This window comes from Danio rerio, chromosome 9 (assembly GCF_049306965.1).
Source record: "Danio rerio strain Tuebingen ecotype United States chromosome 9, GRCz12tu, whole genome shotgun sequence".
Classification (NCBI taxonomy): Eukaryota; Metazoa; Chordata; class Actinopteri; order Cypriniformes; family Danionidae; genus Danio; species Danio rerio.
Genome location: NC_133184.1, coordinates 10,320,001 through 10,338,962, shown reverse-complemented (window position 1 = coordinate 10,338,962; position 18,962 = coordinate 10,320,001). Strand labels below are relative to the sequence as shown.

Here is an 18,962-nt window from a genome sequence, read left to right as displayed (position 1 = left end):
AGAGAAATGGACTGTTGTTTGATTTTTATTATTATTTTATACTGTATTACTTAGTTATTGAGCGACAATAAATAACACTTTAAAATATAAGGTTTTCATGTGATTTTCTAAACTAGTAGTGTTTTGAAATTAATAAATGCCTAATAATCATGATAACCATGATTATTTCTCAAACTATGATCGTACAACCAAAATTTATAATCATTGCAAGTCTAGTGTGACGTCACGCAAAGTGACTTCCAGGTCCAAGCAATCAAACTGTGTGGGGACACTCAACAAATTGTAATAATAAAGGTTTACAAAGCAATGTGCTTTCAAAAATCACGGTCGCAATATATATGTAAATCTATGCCTAATATCTGATGGCCAGATTATTTTGATTAGTTTTTTATAAATTGTTAAATGTTGATGTCTGGGATTCAGCAAGTCCAGAGACTGTCCAGAGACACCATAATTTTTATATAAAATTCACTTCAGTGTCTAATAAAAAAGTAGTCATACAATTATTATGTATAATTTAAATAAATAGTGACTGGGAAACAGAAACACGACTTAACAAGCAGATTCTACATCACTAACTGTAAAGTCCCACCCACTGATTTACACTTAAGCAGGTAAAGAGAGTAAATGTAGGTTTTTGCAGAAACAAATGATAACAGCTTCGAATGGGCTATTTTTTATATTAGCATACTCTTTAGTCAGGTAGAGATTCACACCTACTATAAATTAAATTGATTAAATGTAAAACAGGATCAGTGTCTTTAGAGGACAACAGCCTAAAGACTCATTCATACTACAAGTGACTCGCAGCGGCAAATCGACAAGCGACAGTTCATTTCAACAAAAAGCGAGCAATATCTTGTGACCACAGTCTACGTGTGCAACAGCGACCGTTGGAGACCAGGTGGGCGTGTCGAACAATGAATTAAAGTTAAGAATCCTTCAACTTTATGCAAATGAAGAGCGACTTTCTTGAGCGACCATAGGTGCACCAATAGAGCTCACGTAATCCTCTCTCAGCTCACTCAAAAGCCAGTGGTCTTCATGCTTTATAGACCCAGAGCAACAGGCAGCTACAAAGTCGCTGCTATTGCGAATGAGGCATAAGTCACATGTCTCAAACTCTGTTCCAGGAGGGCTGCAGCTCTGCGCAGTTTAGCTGTAACCCTAATTAAACACATCTGACCAGACTAATTAAGTCCTTCACTGAACTGCAGGTAAATGTGTTGAAGTAGGGTTGGAACTAAACTGTACAGGGCTGCGGCCCTACAGGAAGCTTGACACCCCTTGCCTACTAAGTACTGTTGAGACCTGCGTTGTGCCATCAAATGTACTATTATTAAGAACACAGCATGATTTAATATTAGTAATAAAGTCTGTTAATATAAAGGAGAATAACAGGAGCTATTTACATATACATGTTTCAAGCTTTGAATTAATTTTCCAATGTTTAGGCCAGGGTTCCCAAACTTTTCAGCCCGCGACCCCCAAAATAACAATGCCAGTGACTCGCGACCCCCAATATCCTCTGAGGTGGTTATAAATACAGAAACCTTGCATGCAATGACGCAGACACAAAAATTAAATTTGTGTCAGTGCTTTAAATGTGCCAGAAAGTATAACCTGATGTTCTAAAATCAAAATGCATCTGACGCTATTGCTGCCTTTAATATAATGTAATTACCCCAGTGGTCGCAATCCAATAGAACTAGTAACTATAAGCTACTATAGTAACTATATAGTATATAGTAAGTATAAACTACTATTTTTATTTTCAGTATAGTTATGGATAAAATATGTTAATTTTTATGGTTTAATAAAAATTAACAGATTTTTGGAAATCACCAGGCGACCCCCCTTTATTGCCCCGCAACCCCTCGGGGGGTCCCGGCCCACACTTTGAGAACCACTGGTTTAGGCTATAGCAATCTGGCAGCTATTATGTTACTTTGTTAACTACACTTACCTTCAAAAGTATTGAAAAATAAAAATACACCACTTACATTCAAAAGTATTGAAAAATAAAAATACACCACTTTTCATTTTAGCTAATGAAGGTCACACAAGGATATTAAGACCGTCTTATTTACTAAATAAAACAATCCATAATAGCCAGAATTGTATAATGGTTACAACAATGGTTAGTGCTGCTACAGATATGCTTAGAAAAAAGTTTGTTTTAAAAGCTTGGCACCACACATTGCAGCATAGCACTTCTCATCCGGTGCATGACCCCCTTTTGTTGGCTTGAGGCCAATCTTATAGGCAACGAGTAAAGAATGACATTTTGACAGCTAACAGATCATCAGAGAGGTCTGAGTTGGTTTATGGAAAATCCAGAAGTATCCTTGCATTTAGCAATTCTTTTTGGTGTTTTTTTTTTTTTTTTAATTTCTTTATTTAAGTTAACCTGAAGGGAAGAGCAATATTAGATTTTCATAATTATGAGGCCTAATGAATTTGTATGTGCTCATCTTCCAGTCTAAAGGTGTGAGCTGACTTTGACACCCATCAGATTTTACTTGGAACTGTGTTGTGAAAGGAAGTTTCCAATTTGAGGCAAGGCCATTTGTAATATTTAATATTTCAGGATATCTCTCTAAATCATTGATTTGCAACCTTCACTTGTCTTGTCTTTCTACCCTGTTCACCTCAAAACCCTAAGAGAATTTTCAGAGCCTACAAAAAAACGGTCATTTCATTTTAAAGGGGTGCTTTACCCAAAAATGGAAAATTTCCTTACACTTTACTTACACGCTTCAAAAATAAAGATTGTATGTAGATTAAAAATGTAGATGTATATTATAAAGAATGTTGAAAAACAGCAGCCATTAGCTTCCATAGTAGGAACAACATTATTCAATATATTTTATTTTGTGTTTAACAGAAAAAAGAAACACAAAGAGGTTTGGAGGGTGAGTAAATGAGTAAGCATTTTCAATTTTGGATGAACTTTCCCTTTGGAGTGCGAGAAGCAAAATGAAAGGTATTAATATAGGGGCATGGTCATGTCAGTCCTCATAATGTCTGATTTCACTAGCATATTTAATCATTTTATTGAATACTCATTACATTTTTAAAGGCTTGTAAAACATGTACATACTTTGTAATTCTCATCATTGTTTTGCATAAAAAAGTCTCAAGTTTGGGCACAAGTTTTTGTTTTTATATCACTTTATGCAATGCAAATTGTGTCAAAGCAACTGTACAAATAAAACAGGCAATAGTTAAAGAGCAGGTCTGACTTTTATCACTGTGAAAAAAAGTTCAGTTCCACATTTATTATAACAGAATAACTTCCATTCATTCTTTCATTCTTTCATTCATTCATTCATTCATTCATTCATTCATTCATTCATTCATTCATTTTCTTTTCGACTTAGTCCCTTAATTAATCTGGGGTCGCCACAGCTGAATGAACCACCAACTTTCAGCTGCAACCCATCACTGAGAAACATTCATACACACTCTTTCACACACATACACTACAGTCAATTGAGCTTACCCAATTCACCTATAGCGCATGTCTTTGGACTTGTGGGGTAAACCGGAGCACCCAGAGGAAACCCGCGTGAACACTGGGAGAACATGCAAACTCCACAAGGAAATGCCAACTGAACCAGCCGAGGCTCGAACCAGTGACCTTCCTGCTGTAAGGCAATCGTGCTACTCACTGTGCCACTGTGACGTAGGCTACTTATATACATACAGAGACTGAGTTCATTGATCAAAAATTCAGTAAAATCAATAACTTATAATAAAATAATATTATACTTTCGTTAGTAATGCTGCAACTGTCATTACAGTTCTGTCATGTTTACACAAAATGCACAAAAACATTTCAATAAAACAAAGGTCTTGTCACCTAACAGAAATATTGTACAGTATGGAATATAAAGTCATGGTGCAGTGGAAAAAGAATTAATATTGTGTATGACTCCCATGAGCTTGGAGGACTGCATCCATACATCTCTGCAATGACTCGAAATAATAAAGTCATCTGGAATAGCAAAGAAAGCATTTGTGCAGGACTCAAGAGTTCATCAAGAATTTTTGGATTTATATTAAATGCCTCCTCCTTCATCTTATCCCAGACATGCTTAATTATGTTCATGTCTGGTGCCTTAGCTGACCAATCCTGGAGCATCTTGACCATCTTTGCTTTCAGGAACTTTTATGAGGAGGCTAAAGTATAAGAAGGAGCGCCATCCTGGTATTGAATTTGCCCTCTCCTGTGGTTTGCAATAAAATGGGCAGCACCTCAGGCTGTTGATGTTACCGAATGTAATCTCAAACCATGATTTTTCCTTCAGCAAACTTGACTGATTTCTCTGAGAATCTTGGGTCCATGTGGGTTTTAATGCTGCAAATATCAACACAATTCAGTCATGTTTACACAAAACACACACAAAATAAACAAATAAACACAACAACAAAAACATAATATGAAGTCCTGGCAGGGCTGATTGGCAAACATTATTTCCAGCCTGGGTGATGTTGGCAGAATTGGTTATCTGTCTTAAAAGAAGACCAGCATTTATTTTGTTATGCATCAGATTCAAGACTTTGTCATCTTTAGGGCATATAATAGTTTAATTTTGGTATAGTTTTTAAATTTACTTCTTAATAAAATGTGTTTTGTATGGTTCAAGTTAACCAGTCAGTGCTAAATTCAGCCAAAAAAGAAAATTCTGTCATCATTTAATCCACATTTTCCAAACCTGTCTGAGTTTCTTTCTCCAAGGAAGACACACCAAAATATTCTGGCTGGAAAAAACAGCCTTTGATGGCCATAATATTTTTTGTTCCTATATGGATGTCAATGGCTGCATTTTTCTTCACAATATCTCATTTTGTGTTCAACAAAAGAAAAAAAAAATCATAAAACCACTGGAGTGTGAGTAAATGGTAAGGAGATGTTCAGTTATGGCTGAACTATCCCTTAATATCCTGAAATGAATGTCACTTCAGTCAACTGATGGTGCCCGTCTGTATGTGTCTGCAGGTGTATGAGGCAGTTCCCTGTCGAAGTGAGTGTGATCAGTACGAGTGGCTAACAGACCCATGGTCAGTTTGTACCATCAACACAGTGGACGAGCTGCCAGCCTGTGGAGAGGGAGTCCAGAGCCGCAAGATCTGGTGAGCAAGGACACATTCCTGCAGAATAACCCCATCACAGATGCTTCTCTGAAGGGTTATGACCCATACTCCTCCATTCTGTTGTTGTCTCTGTGTGACAGGTGTGTGAGTCGTGGCAGTGAGGACCTGGTGGCCAGTGTGAATGAGACCCTGTGTGACCAGGATGAAATTCCTCCTCAAGCGCAGACCTGCGTCCTGCCGTGTCCTGACGACTGCGTGATGTCCCAGTGGAGTCAGTGGAGCACCTGTGCCATAGTAAGATGCCCTTTTTTTCTCATTCTGTATGCTAAATTTCAACATTGTGAGATGACTCTGATGGGTTGTGCAGCATACAGACGCTATACAAAGTATTTGAACACATTTGGATATCTGGAGTCAAGCATACAGTAGGCAGATGATTTTATTTATTTATTTATGTATTTGTTTGTTTGTTTTTTATGACTGATATGAGATCAGTTGTGAATATTTACAATTGAATTCAAAGTTTGAGGGGTGAAAAGTGTGTGTGTGTGTGTGTGTTTATTTATTTATTTATTTTTCTTAATGTTTAGAAAGCCATCTTGGTACAAGAAATTTTAGACTTTTTATGTAAAACCAGGACACGATGGCTCAGTACTGTTGCCTTACTACTAGAAGGCCACTGGTTCGAGTCTCGACTGGGTCAGTTGGAATTTCTGTGCAGAGTTTGCATCTTTTTCCCATGTTGGTGTGGGTTTCCTCCGGGTGCTCTGGTTTCCCCCACAGTCCAAATACATGTGAAATAGATAAATTGAAGTTTTTTTTTCCTCGCAGCTGTCTCCACTGGCTTGCATGGTTTGTGACCTGTAGAGCTGCGCATCGATGGATTTGCTCCTCAGTGTTTGGACTTAATTAAATATTAAACCACACTGAACTGAGCTAAACTGAACCTAAACTCTGAAAACTGAACTGATACTGTTTCAGTTTACTATAATATTCTATGTGAAGCTGTTTTGACACATTCTACGTTGTAAAAGTGCTATAGAAATAAAGGTGAATTGAATTGACTTGAATTAAATAAACTAAATTGGCCATAGCGTATGTGTGTGAATGAGTGCGTATGCATGTTTCCCAGAACTGGGTTACAGCTGGAAGGGCAGCCTTTGTGTAAAACATATGCTGGATAAGTTGGCAGTTCATTCCGCTGTGGCGACCCCTGATGAATAAAGTGAAAAAGCTGAAAAAAAAAAATGAATGAACGGATGAAAAACCAGCAGTAATGTGTAAATATTTTTAGAATCGAATATACTTAAAGTTAAATTTTTGTGTCAAATTGGCCTTTATAAATCATATTAGCAATGTTGGAAACAGTTGTTCTGCTTGATATTTTTGTGGAGCCTGTTATACGTTTTTTTTTTTTTTTTCATAACTATTTTATTAGCAAAGCTTTTGTAATAATTAAAAGAATTGTAGAAGGGCAAATGTTATTTTGAAAAAAAAAAAAAACTCACCTAAATCAATTGTTTTGATTACATAGTCAAAATTTTATTTGTATCTATGGAATAGTAATACTTTCAGATAAGTGAAACATAAATTATTCTGAACATATCGAAAGTGTTACCAATACTTTGAATTCAAGTCGCGTGACCTGCATTTCTGTGGCACTTTATGCAATTATGTTAAAGCAGCTTTACAAGTCAGGTACGAAGTTTCAATTTTAGTCTGTTCAAGGATAATTTAGTTTTGTTCAACATTGTAATTTAACATTTTAATTCAATTAAAAATTAACTTGATTATGTGAATATTAGATTACTGAAAATGTAGTCTAAATGTAAAATAAAAAATATGAGCATACAGTCAAACCAATCAAGTTTTTTTGGTCCCCAGACTGATTCGAGCTATTTTATTTTAATTATCTTACAATAAAGAATACTGTACCAGTCTGATATAGTACTTAAATTAAATCTAGTGTATATGCATACAATTTCAAATCTCTGTAATTAAGAAAAAGTTCAACCTGATTATTTTTTATGATTTTATTATTATTATTTGGCTAAATAAAATAAATAATAAATAGCACTTTAAAATAAGGTTCCTTTAGGTAATGTTAGATCATATATTTATGAACATGAACCAACAATGTACAAAACATTAATTACAGTATTTATTCATCGTTGTTAATTTTAGAAAATTCAAATAGTCATCGAAAAAATGAAATAAAAAGTAAAAAGTAAAAAAAGTCATTCATTGTTAGTTCTTGTTAACTCACATTGCATTAAACTAATGTTAACAGGCACAATTTTAATAATGCCTTTGTAAAATCTGAACTATGATTATTAAGATCCTGTGCAACCACACCATATATTGAATAAGATTAACTAATGAAATTTTATTGTAAACTTATTACAGTTTTAAATTATTGGTAAAAATGTTTTTTTTTTTATATTATATCAAAAATATAATGTAATGTACATAGCATGCACATCAGCATTTATGCAATATTACAGATAAGCTTTACCTCATTTAAACACAATATGTTGATCAAACTGATGGGATTAAGCCCATAATCATAGAGCCATAAGTGTACAGCTACACTGTGCAGTATCTGCTCCACAGCTTCAATCAGAGATGGTGCAAGAAGGCAATACAGCAAAGACTGTTACAGTGGCATTTGTGGTGTTTATTACATCAGCAGTGTTTAACATCACCATCTTTGCACAAATTAATTCAGAAAATGAAACTCTGCACAAACTGCTTGCATTGCATGTTGGTGTTAGACTGCTTTTGTATTTCCACATAGCAGACAGTTTAGCTGCATTTTAGACAGTTTTGCAGAGTTTGTCATTCCTGTGACAAATTCTGCTCTCCGCTTATGACACCTGTGTGACCGATGATGTAAAAGAAAGGAGTGTGTTTCACACAGCCGATAAGGATCAGTAAAAAATGCCCTGATTACTCCTGATCCCAATGCTGCAGACATTGACAAAATATAAAGCATTATTATTAACATGGTTTGGGTGCACAAAAATGAAATGAGGTTTTTATACTTTAAAGAAATCCTCTATGATATGATGTAAGTGTATATTGGAAAATAGTCTTTTATTCAGCAACAACGAAAAAATCACAAAATAAATGTGCTGGAAGATTTTGAAATCAACTTGTACTTTATGAAATAAAATGTTTATTGTAATGTCTGTGTGAATTCAAAATGTACAGTGTTTATTTTGCTAGTACACATTGTTATTCTTTAGGTGAACAATTAATCCATGCAAGCAAATCCACTGAAAAAAAACTGTTTGTTTTTGTAATCTTCAATCAAAGTCTGACCATTTGCTCAATCAAAGTCTGACCATTTGCTTCTGTGTTTGGAGTGACTGTCCTTCTCTGTTGATATAATTTTGGTGGCTTCAGTCAAAATATTCTTAACCATGCCACTCCTAAACGTTAGTTTGCTATGAAAGAATTATGCACAAAAAGAAAGCTCTACTCCACTCACTATTGTGTTTTAGTTGGAAGTACATCAACATACTGAAATAAAAGCCTCAGCAACGTCCGGCTCCCTTGGACTTTATAAATAAACATGTACACACTGCAATAAAAGAAAAACAAAATCCCACAAACTGACCATGGCAAATGATTGCACAATAATTATAAATGGTATACATTAAAACATATGACATCACAATAAATTATTGCATAAAAAAAATTATAGTTAAAGTAGTGATCAACTGCAACTGAAAAACAAAACATTCACCAAGCATAAAAGATGGTAGTGTTCTTCACAGAAATTCCAAAAATATAATTCTATTTTAAGATTTATTTTTGACATGTTTGCCTTTATTGGCATATGGCCATCTGTAGAGAGGAAGTGAAGTTAAAGAGAGAGGGGGATGGTATCAGAAAAGGTCAGCATGCCAGGACTCAGAGCCTATACTGGCATCCAAATCCAATGTCTTCATGCCAGCGCTCCATAGTTTGTATAAACAGAGATTATAAGTGATAATAACCTGTTCATGCAGAGCAATTTCAATAGAAGGAGAATACAAGGGGGAATAACATGTTCGTTCAGCTTGCTGTAATTTAAAATGGAGATTAGAAGCGATGATGTGTTCAGTATTTTGTTCTGCTGCTATTTCAAATATGGTGCTCAAAGCAGTTTCTGCTCATCTCATTGTTCATGGTAACCCCACCATCAGCCCCTGATGCATGCAATGTTTTTGTGCTAATTAAGAAACACTTCCTGGATCCAAACTGGTGCTTTGGGTGTCAAAAGAAAAAAGAACTGATTTGGAACTAGGGGTCAGCGTACATCCATTGAGGCTATCAGCATCAACCCTGAGGTGCTCACAAAACCAGTCAAATATCACAAGGCACATCTTTTTTGCACAAACTGTAGGCTGTATGTCCGAGTCCATATGGGACACTTTTGGGTGTAGACAAGGAACCTCGATCTGCCTATTGCTGTTATTCTGCATGATGGCTTGAGCTTTGACAAACAGATAAATGCAGTGGTCAAATCCTGCTTCTTTCAGCTTTGACTTTTGAAAACTGTCAAATCTATCTAAAAATATATATATATTTTTTTAAATAATCCATGCTTTTATCATCACTAGATTGGACTATTGTAACTCTTTCTACTTTGGGATTAGTCAAAATACCATATCCCGTTTACAATTAGTTCAAAATGCTGCTGCAAGGCTTTTAACAAGTACCAAGATACATGACCACATTACACCAGTTTTACGCTCTTTGCACTGGTTGCCTGTGCACTATTAAGTCACTTTCAAAAATATTTCTCTTGGTTTTTAAATCTAAAAATAGCCTGGCACCTTCTTTTCTGGCAGACATGTTAATTGAGCATCAGCCTAGTCGGTCTCTTTGGTCATAAAGGCTGAAATGCAGAGGTGAACGTCCCTTCGCAGTAGCTGGTTCCAGGTTGTGGAATGCTCTGATTAGATCTGTTTCACTGCTGTCTGTTTTTAAATCTAGGTTGAAAACTTTCCTCTTTGATTTGGCATTTTATCAATGAAAATTGTTTGTTTTAGCTAAAATTGTATATTTTTTCTCTGTTGTGATGTCTATTTCGCAGCTCATTGGTCAACCTCTGGTTGTGTTTAATAGTGCTATATATTTAAAATTTACATTGACATCTTTGCAATGATAAAAATAAAATTAAAATAAAAAAATCAGCATTTGTCAATGTAAATGCCTGTCTGAATTTGCATTGATTGTCTGTTGAAACACTTAGGCAATATGCTCTGTTTTGGCTTTACCTGCACATTTGCACTGTATCTGCTTGACTTGCCATACTGAAACACAAAAACTCCACACACAGCGACACGTGAGGAAACATGATGTCAACAACAGATTTAAATACTAAGAGGTGATTGGACAGATTTTCGCATGTGCAGTGCATGTGTAAGGTAATCGGAAGTCTACAAAAGCAGAGCTTTTTTTTGCTTTGTTGCAGTTGTTGTTATCACCAAACCAATATTAATATTGCATATTCTAAACCCCGAATCACAGGGCACACCAAACCGTGGGAGGACAACAAGACAATATGATTTTTTTACCGAGAATCGTTGCATTTCTAGTACACACAGAGTAGCACAGGTGTAGATCAGCATATTTGCGCTCTATTCAATTTCAACGCAATTTAAGTTTATTTGTACCACACTTTTTTATAATAATTGTCGACTATAGACATGTTTCACTAAAATGTGATCAGCATAAACTGTTAGTGTATGGAGATTCATACTGAACTAAGCTGTTTTCAGGAGGAATGCTGTGTTGACGTTCTGCTTTGTAGGTGAAAATTATGCACTGGTGTTTATGAGCTCGTAAAAATGTGCCTCTCGGGAGATCATTTCTGTCTGTGAATTAAGAATAGAAAGATTTTACAGTATCTATTTTTGCGAAACTCTTTCTCAGCCCGGGTCCTGACATAAGAGAGAGTCAAGATGCTTTGCATCCATTTGAATATTTCACATTAATGCTGCCTCGCAAGTCAAATCTTCACACAGTTCTCTAGAGTTCCTGTGGCGAAATTCAAACGGTGAATACGGAGACAAGCGAAATCAGTATGCAGATGAACCTCCAGTAGTAATGAAGCATTTGTTATTCTAATTAATGTTGTGCATAAAAAGTTACCCTAGATACGATTTGCCACCGGGCCGCTGACTCATTGAAGTGCAAACAGCTCTTCAATTCGTACTCAACAAATCAGAAACAAACTGGATGAGTTATCCTGGCTCAGCCCAACCTACACAAGACTGCCAAGCCATTTCAGCATAATTTGGTCTCTACACTAATCACATTAGATCGCAATTCTACCTTGTACGCTCTCAGATCCAAGCAATGTTTGTTCTCTCCGCTTTGTCAAAGCAGTCAGCCAGCACGATGAACATGTCAAACAGCAGTGTTCAGCGATTGAGCTTGGTTAATTGGTTTCGGTTTTTTGCATAATTGCGAAATGTTCCCAAAAAACCTGGGTGCTCAGATATATGGCAGTAGTCGAAAAGAGCTCATGCTGATGATCAGACTCCCCAATAGTCAGATACATGGCCGTGGCCAGCTAGCCGTTTAAAGGGTCTCATTAGCGCCTGACAGTGATGGAGATGCAGATTAGCTGCTGCCTGCAGCCTAACAGCTTCTTACTGTGCATTTAGCATCGCAAGACCATGTGGCTGGGTTTTTTATCTTTTGTGAATTGAACATGTGAGTGTGCACTTTTAAAATAGTGTCGAGACTCATGCGTCAAAGCCATTTTGACATTTTAACTGTGTTTTTCTTTTTGTTGTAGCCGTGTGACGAAAACAGCTCGAGGATTAGGACAAGGCACGTGCTGCGCCCCCCGGTGGCTGACAGAGTGTGTCCAGAAAATAATCAGACGGAGCCCTGCATCCTCAACAGCACCTGCTTCAATTACCACTACAATGTTTCCAGTGGGTCTTACTCATTTTGCTACAACACAACACTGAATGTAACATGAGCTTCTAATGACTATTGCATGACAGACTCTTTTTAACGGTGCAGTGATTCACTTTTTTTTTACTCAAATGCATCTGTTCTCAAATACAATACAGTCCTTGTTAATCGCATTCTAAAAATAACCCGCAAAAGTTAGCTTTTATTTACAATTATTATAGATGTTTTAAGGCTGTAAAACCCTTCACTACACACTATACACTTTTATACATGTTCACACTTTTCTCTTTTGTTAAAGTACTTTCAAAGTTCAAACATCTGTAGAAAAAATGTCCAGTATTATAGAATGAAACCAAAGATCAAAATCTGTTGTCAGGTATAAACATTTATTGCTGTCAGCAAAAGGGCACCGCACGCAGCCACCGACAGTGTGCGTACACTGATATAAACCTATCTTTACAATTCTAAAATGCATGGCACGGTGTGACGAGGCATATTTGGTGTGCGACTCTCTTTACGGTGATCTTGCTGCAAACAGTTACAACCCTTTTTGCATCCTTATTGGAACTCACACTGCTAGTAATCAAAAATGTATGTTAAATTGGCAAGCTGAATTCATTTTGTACTATACAGGAGACACGGAGGAGATGGTCTATAGGTAATCAGAATGCAGAACACAATGTGCTGTAAAAAAAAAAAAGAGGCATGTCAAATTGCACAAAAAAATATCCACGACAGGTGAACCACGCTATAGCGAGTGACCACTGTATATGTAATGTATATTTTCAGTTTTTCTGTTTTGTCTGTGACAGAGCTTGTTTTAGAATAATTGAACAAAAAAATTGAGTATCGATATTAATGAACCTCTTAAAGCCCAAGGTGTTTATTTTTTTATTTTTTTTTTTTCATCCATTTTTTTTTTTTTTTTTTCTCTTGGCTCTTTAGGTTTATCGGAACCTAATTAGTATCCTCTTTTGATATGATGTACTTTTATAGAAAAATTATATCTGTATATGTGGACCCATGGGCCGAATTTACATAAAACACCTTTCCTGACTGTTTTTTAATGAATATATAACATATACAGTTTTTTTTTTTTACATGTTTTGAATATCTGAGAGTAAAAACAAAATTTTTTGCCCATTTTGGACAGTTAAAAATAGTGTTTGGGCCATTTCATTTGCTGCAAAACAGTTGCAGGATGACACGATATGTCTGTAACAAAACATGAAACATTCAAAGTATTTTAAATAGCCACTCAAGAGCTAAAATGTGCTGTCCACGTATGTGGCCACTAAGCCCTAGGAGCTTAAGCATGATTTATTTTGTGATTCCAGAAATGTTAAGAGCCCTTCAGTAAGATGCAAGTGTAATGTGATTGTGATTAGAATCTCAGTATAGAATATAATTTGATTATTTTAATAATAATAATAATAATGTCAACAGTCATTAACATAGATCAGAGATGCCCAAATAATAGAGAGGGTTGAGGTGATTGTCTATAACACAGAGATTGTCGTTTCTAATTTGACGTAACCTTTTTTGTTTGTTTTATTACTGAGCTACAAAATAAGCAAACTGAATTTAAATGTTTCAATTAAATCTTGTTAATGAATCAGATTTTTAAAAATGTAAATACTGTCACTTGACGGATAGAGGACTATGCAGAAGACATTGGCGAGCATTTCTGTTATAAATGAGATTTTGTTTTTACTGTAATAAGTTCATTATAATATGTAAAAGAATACTGTATTAGTTAATATAAAGCAATGTTTCCTAGTCATTTATAAATGTTATTAAACAAATTAGGAAATTACCTATGGCCCATTTATTTATTTATTTATTTAGTTAGTTAGTTATTTTTCTTATTATTTTTACCCGTGTCCCCTTTAAAATAGTTAAACATTGCCACAGTAATTATCAACAATAGTTTTTTTTAAAGGGTTAGTTCACCCAAAAATGAGTAAGTGCTGTTAATTTACTCACCATCAGGCCATCTACATGTTTGTTGATTTTTGGTTCAAACCATGATCCTTGTTGATTTATTAAAAACCAGCAATAGTGTGACCATCTCTGCGTAAAATATGATTGTGTGTTTTTTTTTTTTTATTCCCAAAGTGCCGGTAGCCACAAACTTGCATTTTATGGGTCATCAAAGACCACAGTTTCAACAAAAACAAATGTTCTTAATTGTTCTCCTAAAGAAAAAAGCCACACTTTTACATATTGGCTGGCCTGAGGGTGAGTAATTTAAGAGAAAATATTGATTTTTGGACAAACAATCTCTTTAACATGTTTTCACACCTTACACGTAATCAAATGTTGAGTCTCAGATGCCCTAAAAGTGTAGCCCATGCTGAATATCTATGGATGAAAGTGTCAAAAAGGACAAAGAGAAGATTACAATGACAGTCTCCCTGAGGCAATCTGATAACGTCGCTGTATTAAGGACTCAAAGATCAGCCCTGGCAAAGTTGTACTCTTCCATCTTTTGGGCATCAGCCAAGATCTTTAACCAATAGGCTATGCTACAGTACAGTACTGTACTTATAATGAGATCATGCATATCTCCATATTCTCTTTGGCTGCACTTTGAAGATTCTTAAAAGATGCTAAGATCTCCATTAAGAATGTGATCTTCTGGCCTGCTGTAAATGCACTGATTTATATCATCCAGTGTCCTGCAGACACTCCATACTGAGCTCAGTAGGGCATCAGATTTGTGAAGAATCGTTGTATAAAGCAGATAGATCCTATTTCTCCAGATAGACCCTAATGAAGTAAATGGGCATGGAGATTTGTATGAGACGATAAGCGTCTTACTGCACAGAGAGCATGAAATCGCTGATCATATCAATGCTGATACTGCTCCTCGAAGCCAGATTAGCATCATAAAGAGGACTAAATTCTGCATTCAGATAACAGTGCTTTACTTCGTCATTTTCTAGAAATTAGTATAATCACAACTGCTTTTAATGCTAAAAAATACACTAATGTTTATATGTTTGTGAACTTAAGATTTTTTTTTATACATTTTTGGTATCTGATACATTAATTTGATGACAAATACACTCTATATTCCCTCCAGGAATTGAGTTTGAGAACATTGCTGTAAACCAGGGGTGCCCAAACTTTTCTTATAAAGGGCCAAAAACCAAACTTAATTAAGGGATGTGGGTTGAATACTGTATATACCAAACCCAATATATCACATAATATAACATTAAATTTGAGATTGGTTATTTCCTAATTTACTTGATAAAAATTAAAAATTAACTAGGAAACCTTGCTTTTAATCAAAGTAATATATATATATATATATATATATATATATATATATATATATATATATATATATATATATATATATATATATATATATATATATATTAAAAAAAATGTTAAAAAACGGTCAAAATACTTGCTGCAGGGCTTCCTTCCAGAGGTATTTCATTAAATTACATAAAATAACCATTTGGTAAAATTACATACAATAACTATATAAAAAAGAACATACTTTACGGTCAAACTTCATTAAATTACAGTTTATTACTGTTGATAATTTGCATTTAAACTGTGATAAAAATGAAGAAGAAGTAAAAAAAACTGGTAATTACTGCCATTTTACTAATTATTACTGCAATTATACAGATTATTCTTGTCATTTTACAAATTATTACTGGAAGACTATTTTTTATTGTAATTATACAGATTAATTCATGTGATTTTAAAGATTATTAGTGTAATTATACAGGTTATTAATGCAATTATACAAATTAATTAATGTGATTATAATGATTATTACTGTACTCATGTTATTACTGTATTTATACACATAAGGTAATGTGATTATACAGATTAATTCTTGTAATTATGAATGAAAACTCTAAATAATCCATTATTTTTTCCACTTTTAACATATATATATATATATATATATATATATATATATATATATATATATATATATATATATATATATATATATATATATATATATATATATATATATATATATATATATATATATAATAATAAATAAAACAAAGTAACAAAGGGTTACGTTTAAATTGAAAAACAATCTCTGTCAAAGACTTTCGCCCCAACTACATCCCCATCATTCACCCCTCTTTTCAGATGGGTGGTGGGCCGAATCAAAGGTTTCTGTGGGCTTATTTTGGCCCGCGAGCCCTACTATCTCTGCTGGAAACTCAGAAAATAACAGGAATAAATTACATTTTTTTTAAGTTGTAAATAAAAAAAAATAATAATAACAAGTTTAGTAACTAGAGGAATATTATTTGAAAAACCTGACCAGAATTGTTTTAGACATGATGAATAGTGTTCAAACTGTTACTTACTCATAAAAACAGCAGAAATTCTGTGAACAAGGACACAGCAGTGTGATATTTGAGTAGCACTTTGGTCTGACGTTTGCTGTATGTGTGTGTGTGTGTGTGTGTGCTTTTTTTTTACCCTTTGGTTACGGGTCAGGCTGGAGCACCTGTCAGCTGAGCGAACATGCCATCTGCGGCCAGGGCACGAGGACACGACTCTTAGATTGCATCCGCAGTGATGGCAAAGTGGTGGATTTGAGCGTGTGCGAGGAGGTAACCTTCATTTCCTACCGCCCCTCTCAGTACAAGTGTTCTCTGAGGGAGAATTAAGCACTGTGGGATTGTATTATGTCCTTCAACTGCATGCACTGCAAATCAGCCATGACTGTCCATTAACTCCCTACAGTATTGCTCCATATCCAGAAAATGGTTCTTTCATTGGAGCCTTTTACAGTAATAGCGCCTCATTGGCTCACGGCTGGCTCATCAGACTGTGATTGTGTACGGTGAAGGGGACGTGGGGTTAATGGCTGTCCCGCTGTTTTAGTTGGGCCTGCTTCAGCTGTGGAGACTGACCATGAAATGTGTGGTGGACTGTCCCTTTAACTGCATCCTGTCTGACTGGACGTCCTGGACGGAGTGTTCACACACCTGTGGAAGTAAAGGTGAGTCGCTTCATAAGATGGGGATTAATACAGAGACTTAAGCTGCGTCCCAAATCGCATACTTATGCACTATTCTACGCCATTTTGTAGTATAAATAGTGTAAGTAGTGTGTTCACACTGAAAATTCTTAAAATAATAAGTGCACTTTAATTACCCGGATGATGCACTCATTCAGCCGCTAAAATGAAGTGTGGAATGATGGACACTTCACGCACTCAACGACCGCAGGTTTGCTTACGTAGCGGAAGGGGCGGAGCTATCGGGCGCACATGTTGAATAAATTTATTTATTTTGGATGGTGAAAGCAAAATTCTCCTACGAGAGTGATTATAGCGCCTCCCGATGGTGAATGCAGCAATACTCACGGCAGAAATTATTTGATAGTTCGGTTGTTTATTTTACTGATTTGGCAACTGTCAAACGTCATCAGGGAAACGGTTTGAATTTCCGCTTATTAAAAAAAAACATTAGTGTGCCATTTGGGACAACACTACATACATATACCATCCTGTTGAGTGTGTAAGTGTATAAGTACATAGTGCATGAGTGCATAGAGTATAGTGTGCCATTTGGGACGCAGCTTTAGTAGAGCTGTTTTTCTACATGTTTAATTTACAAATATGGACATAGCGCCTTTTTTAAAGAAAAGGTTGTAAAAAAGCGTTGGTATAAATGTATTTACACACTTTAAAAGATTAGTTTAAGCAGTTTAGTCTTGTGTTATATGACACCCTATCTTTACATAGACTTTGGAGAATAGGTACATTTACACAGGAATTACAACTATTTCATCCTGCATATGATACTGCCATATCACCCTGCAGCCCAAGACCGGTTACTCACTGATGCTAAGTAGAGCTGAGCCTGGTCAGTACCTGGATGGGAGACCACATAGGAAAAGTAGGTTGGTGCTGGAAATGGTGTTGGTGAGGCCAGCAGGGGCGCTCAACCTGACATCTGTGTGAGTTCTATACCCCAGTATAGTGAAGGGGACACCATACTGTCAGTGACTGCCGTCTTTCGGATGAGACATACAACCGAGGTCATTGTGGTCATTAAAAATCCTATCGCATTTCTCATAAAGAGTAGGGGTGTAATATCGTTGTCCTGGCCAAATTCCCTCCATCGGCTCTTACAGGTCATGGCCTCCCAATCATCCTCATCCACAGAATTGGCTGTATGACTGTCTCTTCACTCTCCCTATATCTAGTGCATAGTGAGTGCACTAGCGCCATTGTCCTGTAGCTGCCTTCGCATCATCCAAGTGGATGCTTCATACTGGTGGTGGTGGGGAAAGACCCTATTATTCTGCTGTTTGGTAGATGTAAAGTGCTTTATAATTAATTTTAAATGAACTGATAGGATAGGATAGGATAGGATAGGATAGGATAGGATAGGATAGGATAGGATAGGATAGGATAGGATAGGATACGATAAAATATTTTGAAGAAAATTGGAAACCTCTTACCATTGATTTCCATAGTATTTGTTCATACTGTATTTTCAGCTTTCTTAAAATATATTCTTTTATGTTCAAAAGTAGAAAAAATAAAAGAAAAATTTAAAAGGTTTGAAAACACCTGAGGGTGAGTATTTTTTTTTTTAAAGACACCTATTAAGCTTAATTTTAAAGACACCTATAACACGATTTGCTTTGAAATATTTGCTTACAGCTCTCTGTAATTTGGGTAAAACCAAATGTACATTTCCAAATGTGGCAACACTTCTTTAGTGGCATTTAGTTGTATTCACACAGTTTAATGCTACTCCAACAATTGAAAAAAAAATGTATTTACACAGGAATTACAACTGTATACTGTGATAATAAGGTCTGAAGTGGGTTGTAGGATGCATGTTTAATCTGGCTTTTATGTGGCAGTGCATCTCGCAGTAGGTAGTGCTGTCGCCTCACAGCAAGAAAGTCGCTGGGTCGCT

General features: G+C 35.5%; 1 protein-coding gene across 3 annotated transcripts in view; it reads left to right on the top strand.

Annotated features, from left to right (window-relative positions):
- thsd7ba (thrombospondin, type I, domain containing 7Ba) overlaps positions 1-18,962 on the top strand; it is a 402,275-nt gene that overhangs the window by 345,761 nt on the left and 37,552 nt on the right. For all 3 annotated transcript variants that reach the window (XM_073912504.1, XM_073912505.1, XM_009304519.5), the window contains 5 exons: positions 5,006-5,139; positions 5,241-5,394; positions 11,900-12,041; positions 16,519-16,634; positions 16,909-17,026. In XM_073912504.1, the coding sequence (XP_073768605.1) occupies positions 5,006-5,139; positions 5,241-5,394; positions 11,900-12,041; positions 16,519-16,634; positions 16,909-17,026 (664 nt within the window). The remainder of the gene's footprint in view (positions 1-5,005; positions 5,140-5,240; positions 5,395-11,899; positions 12,042-16,518; positions 16,635-16,908; positions 17,027-18,962) is intronic.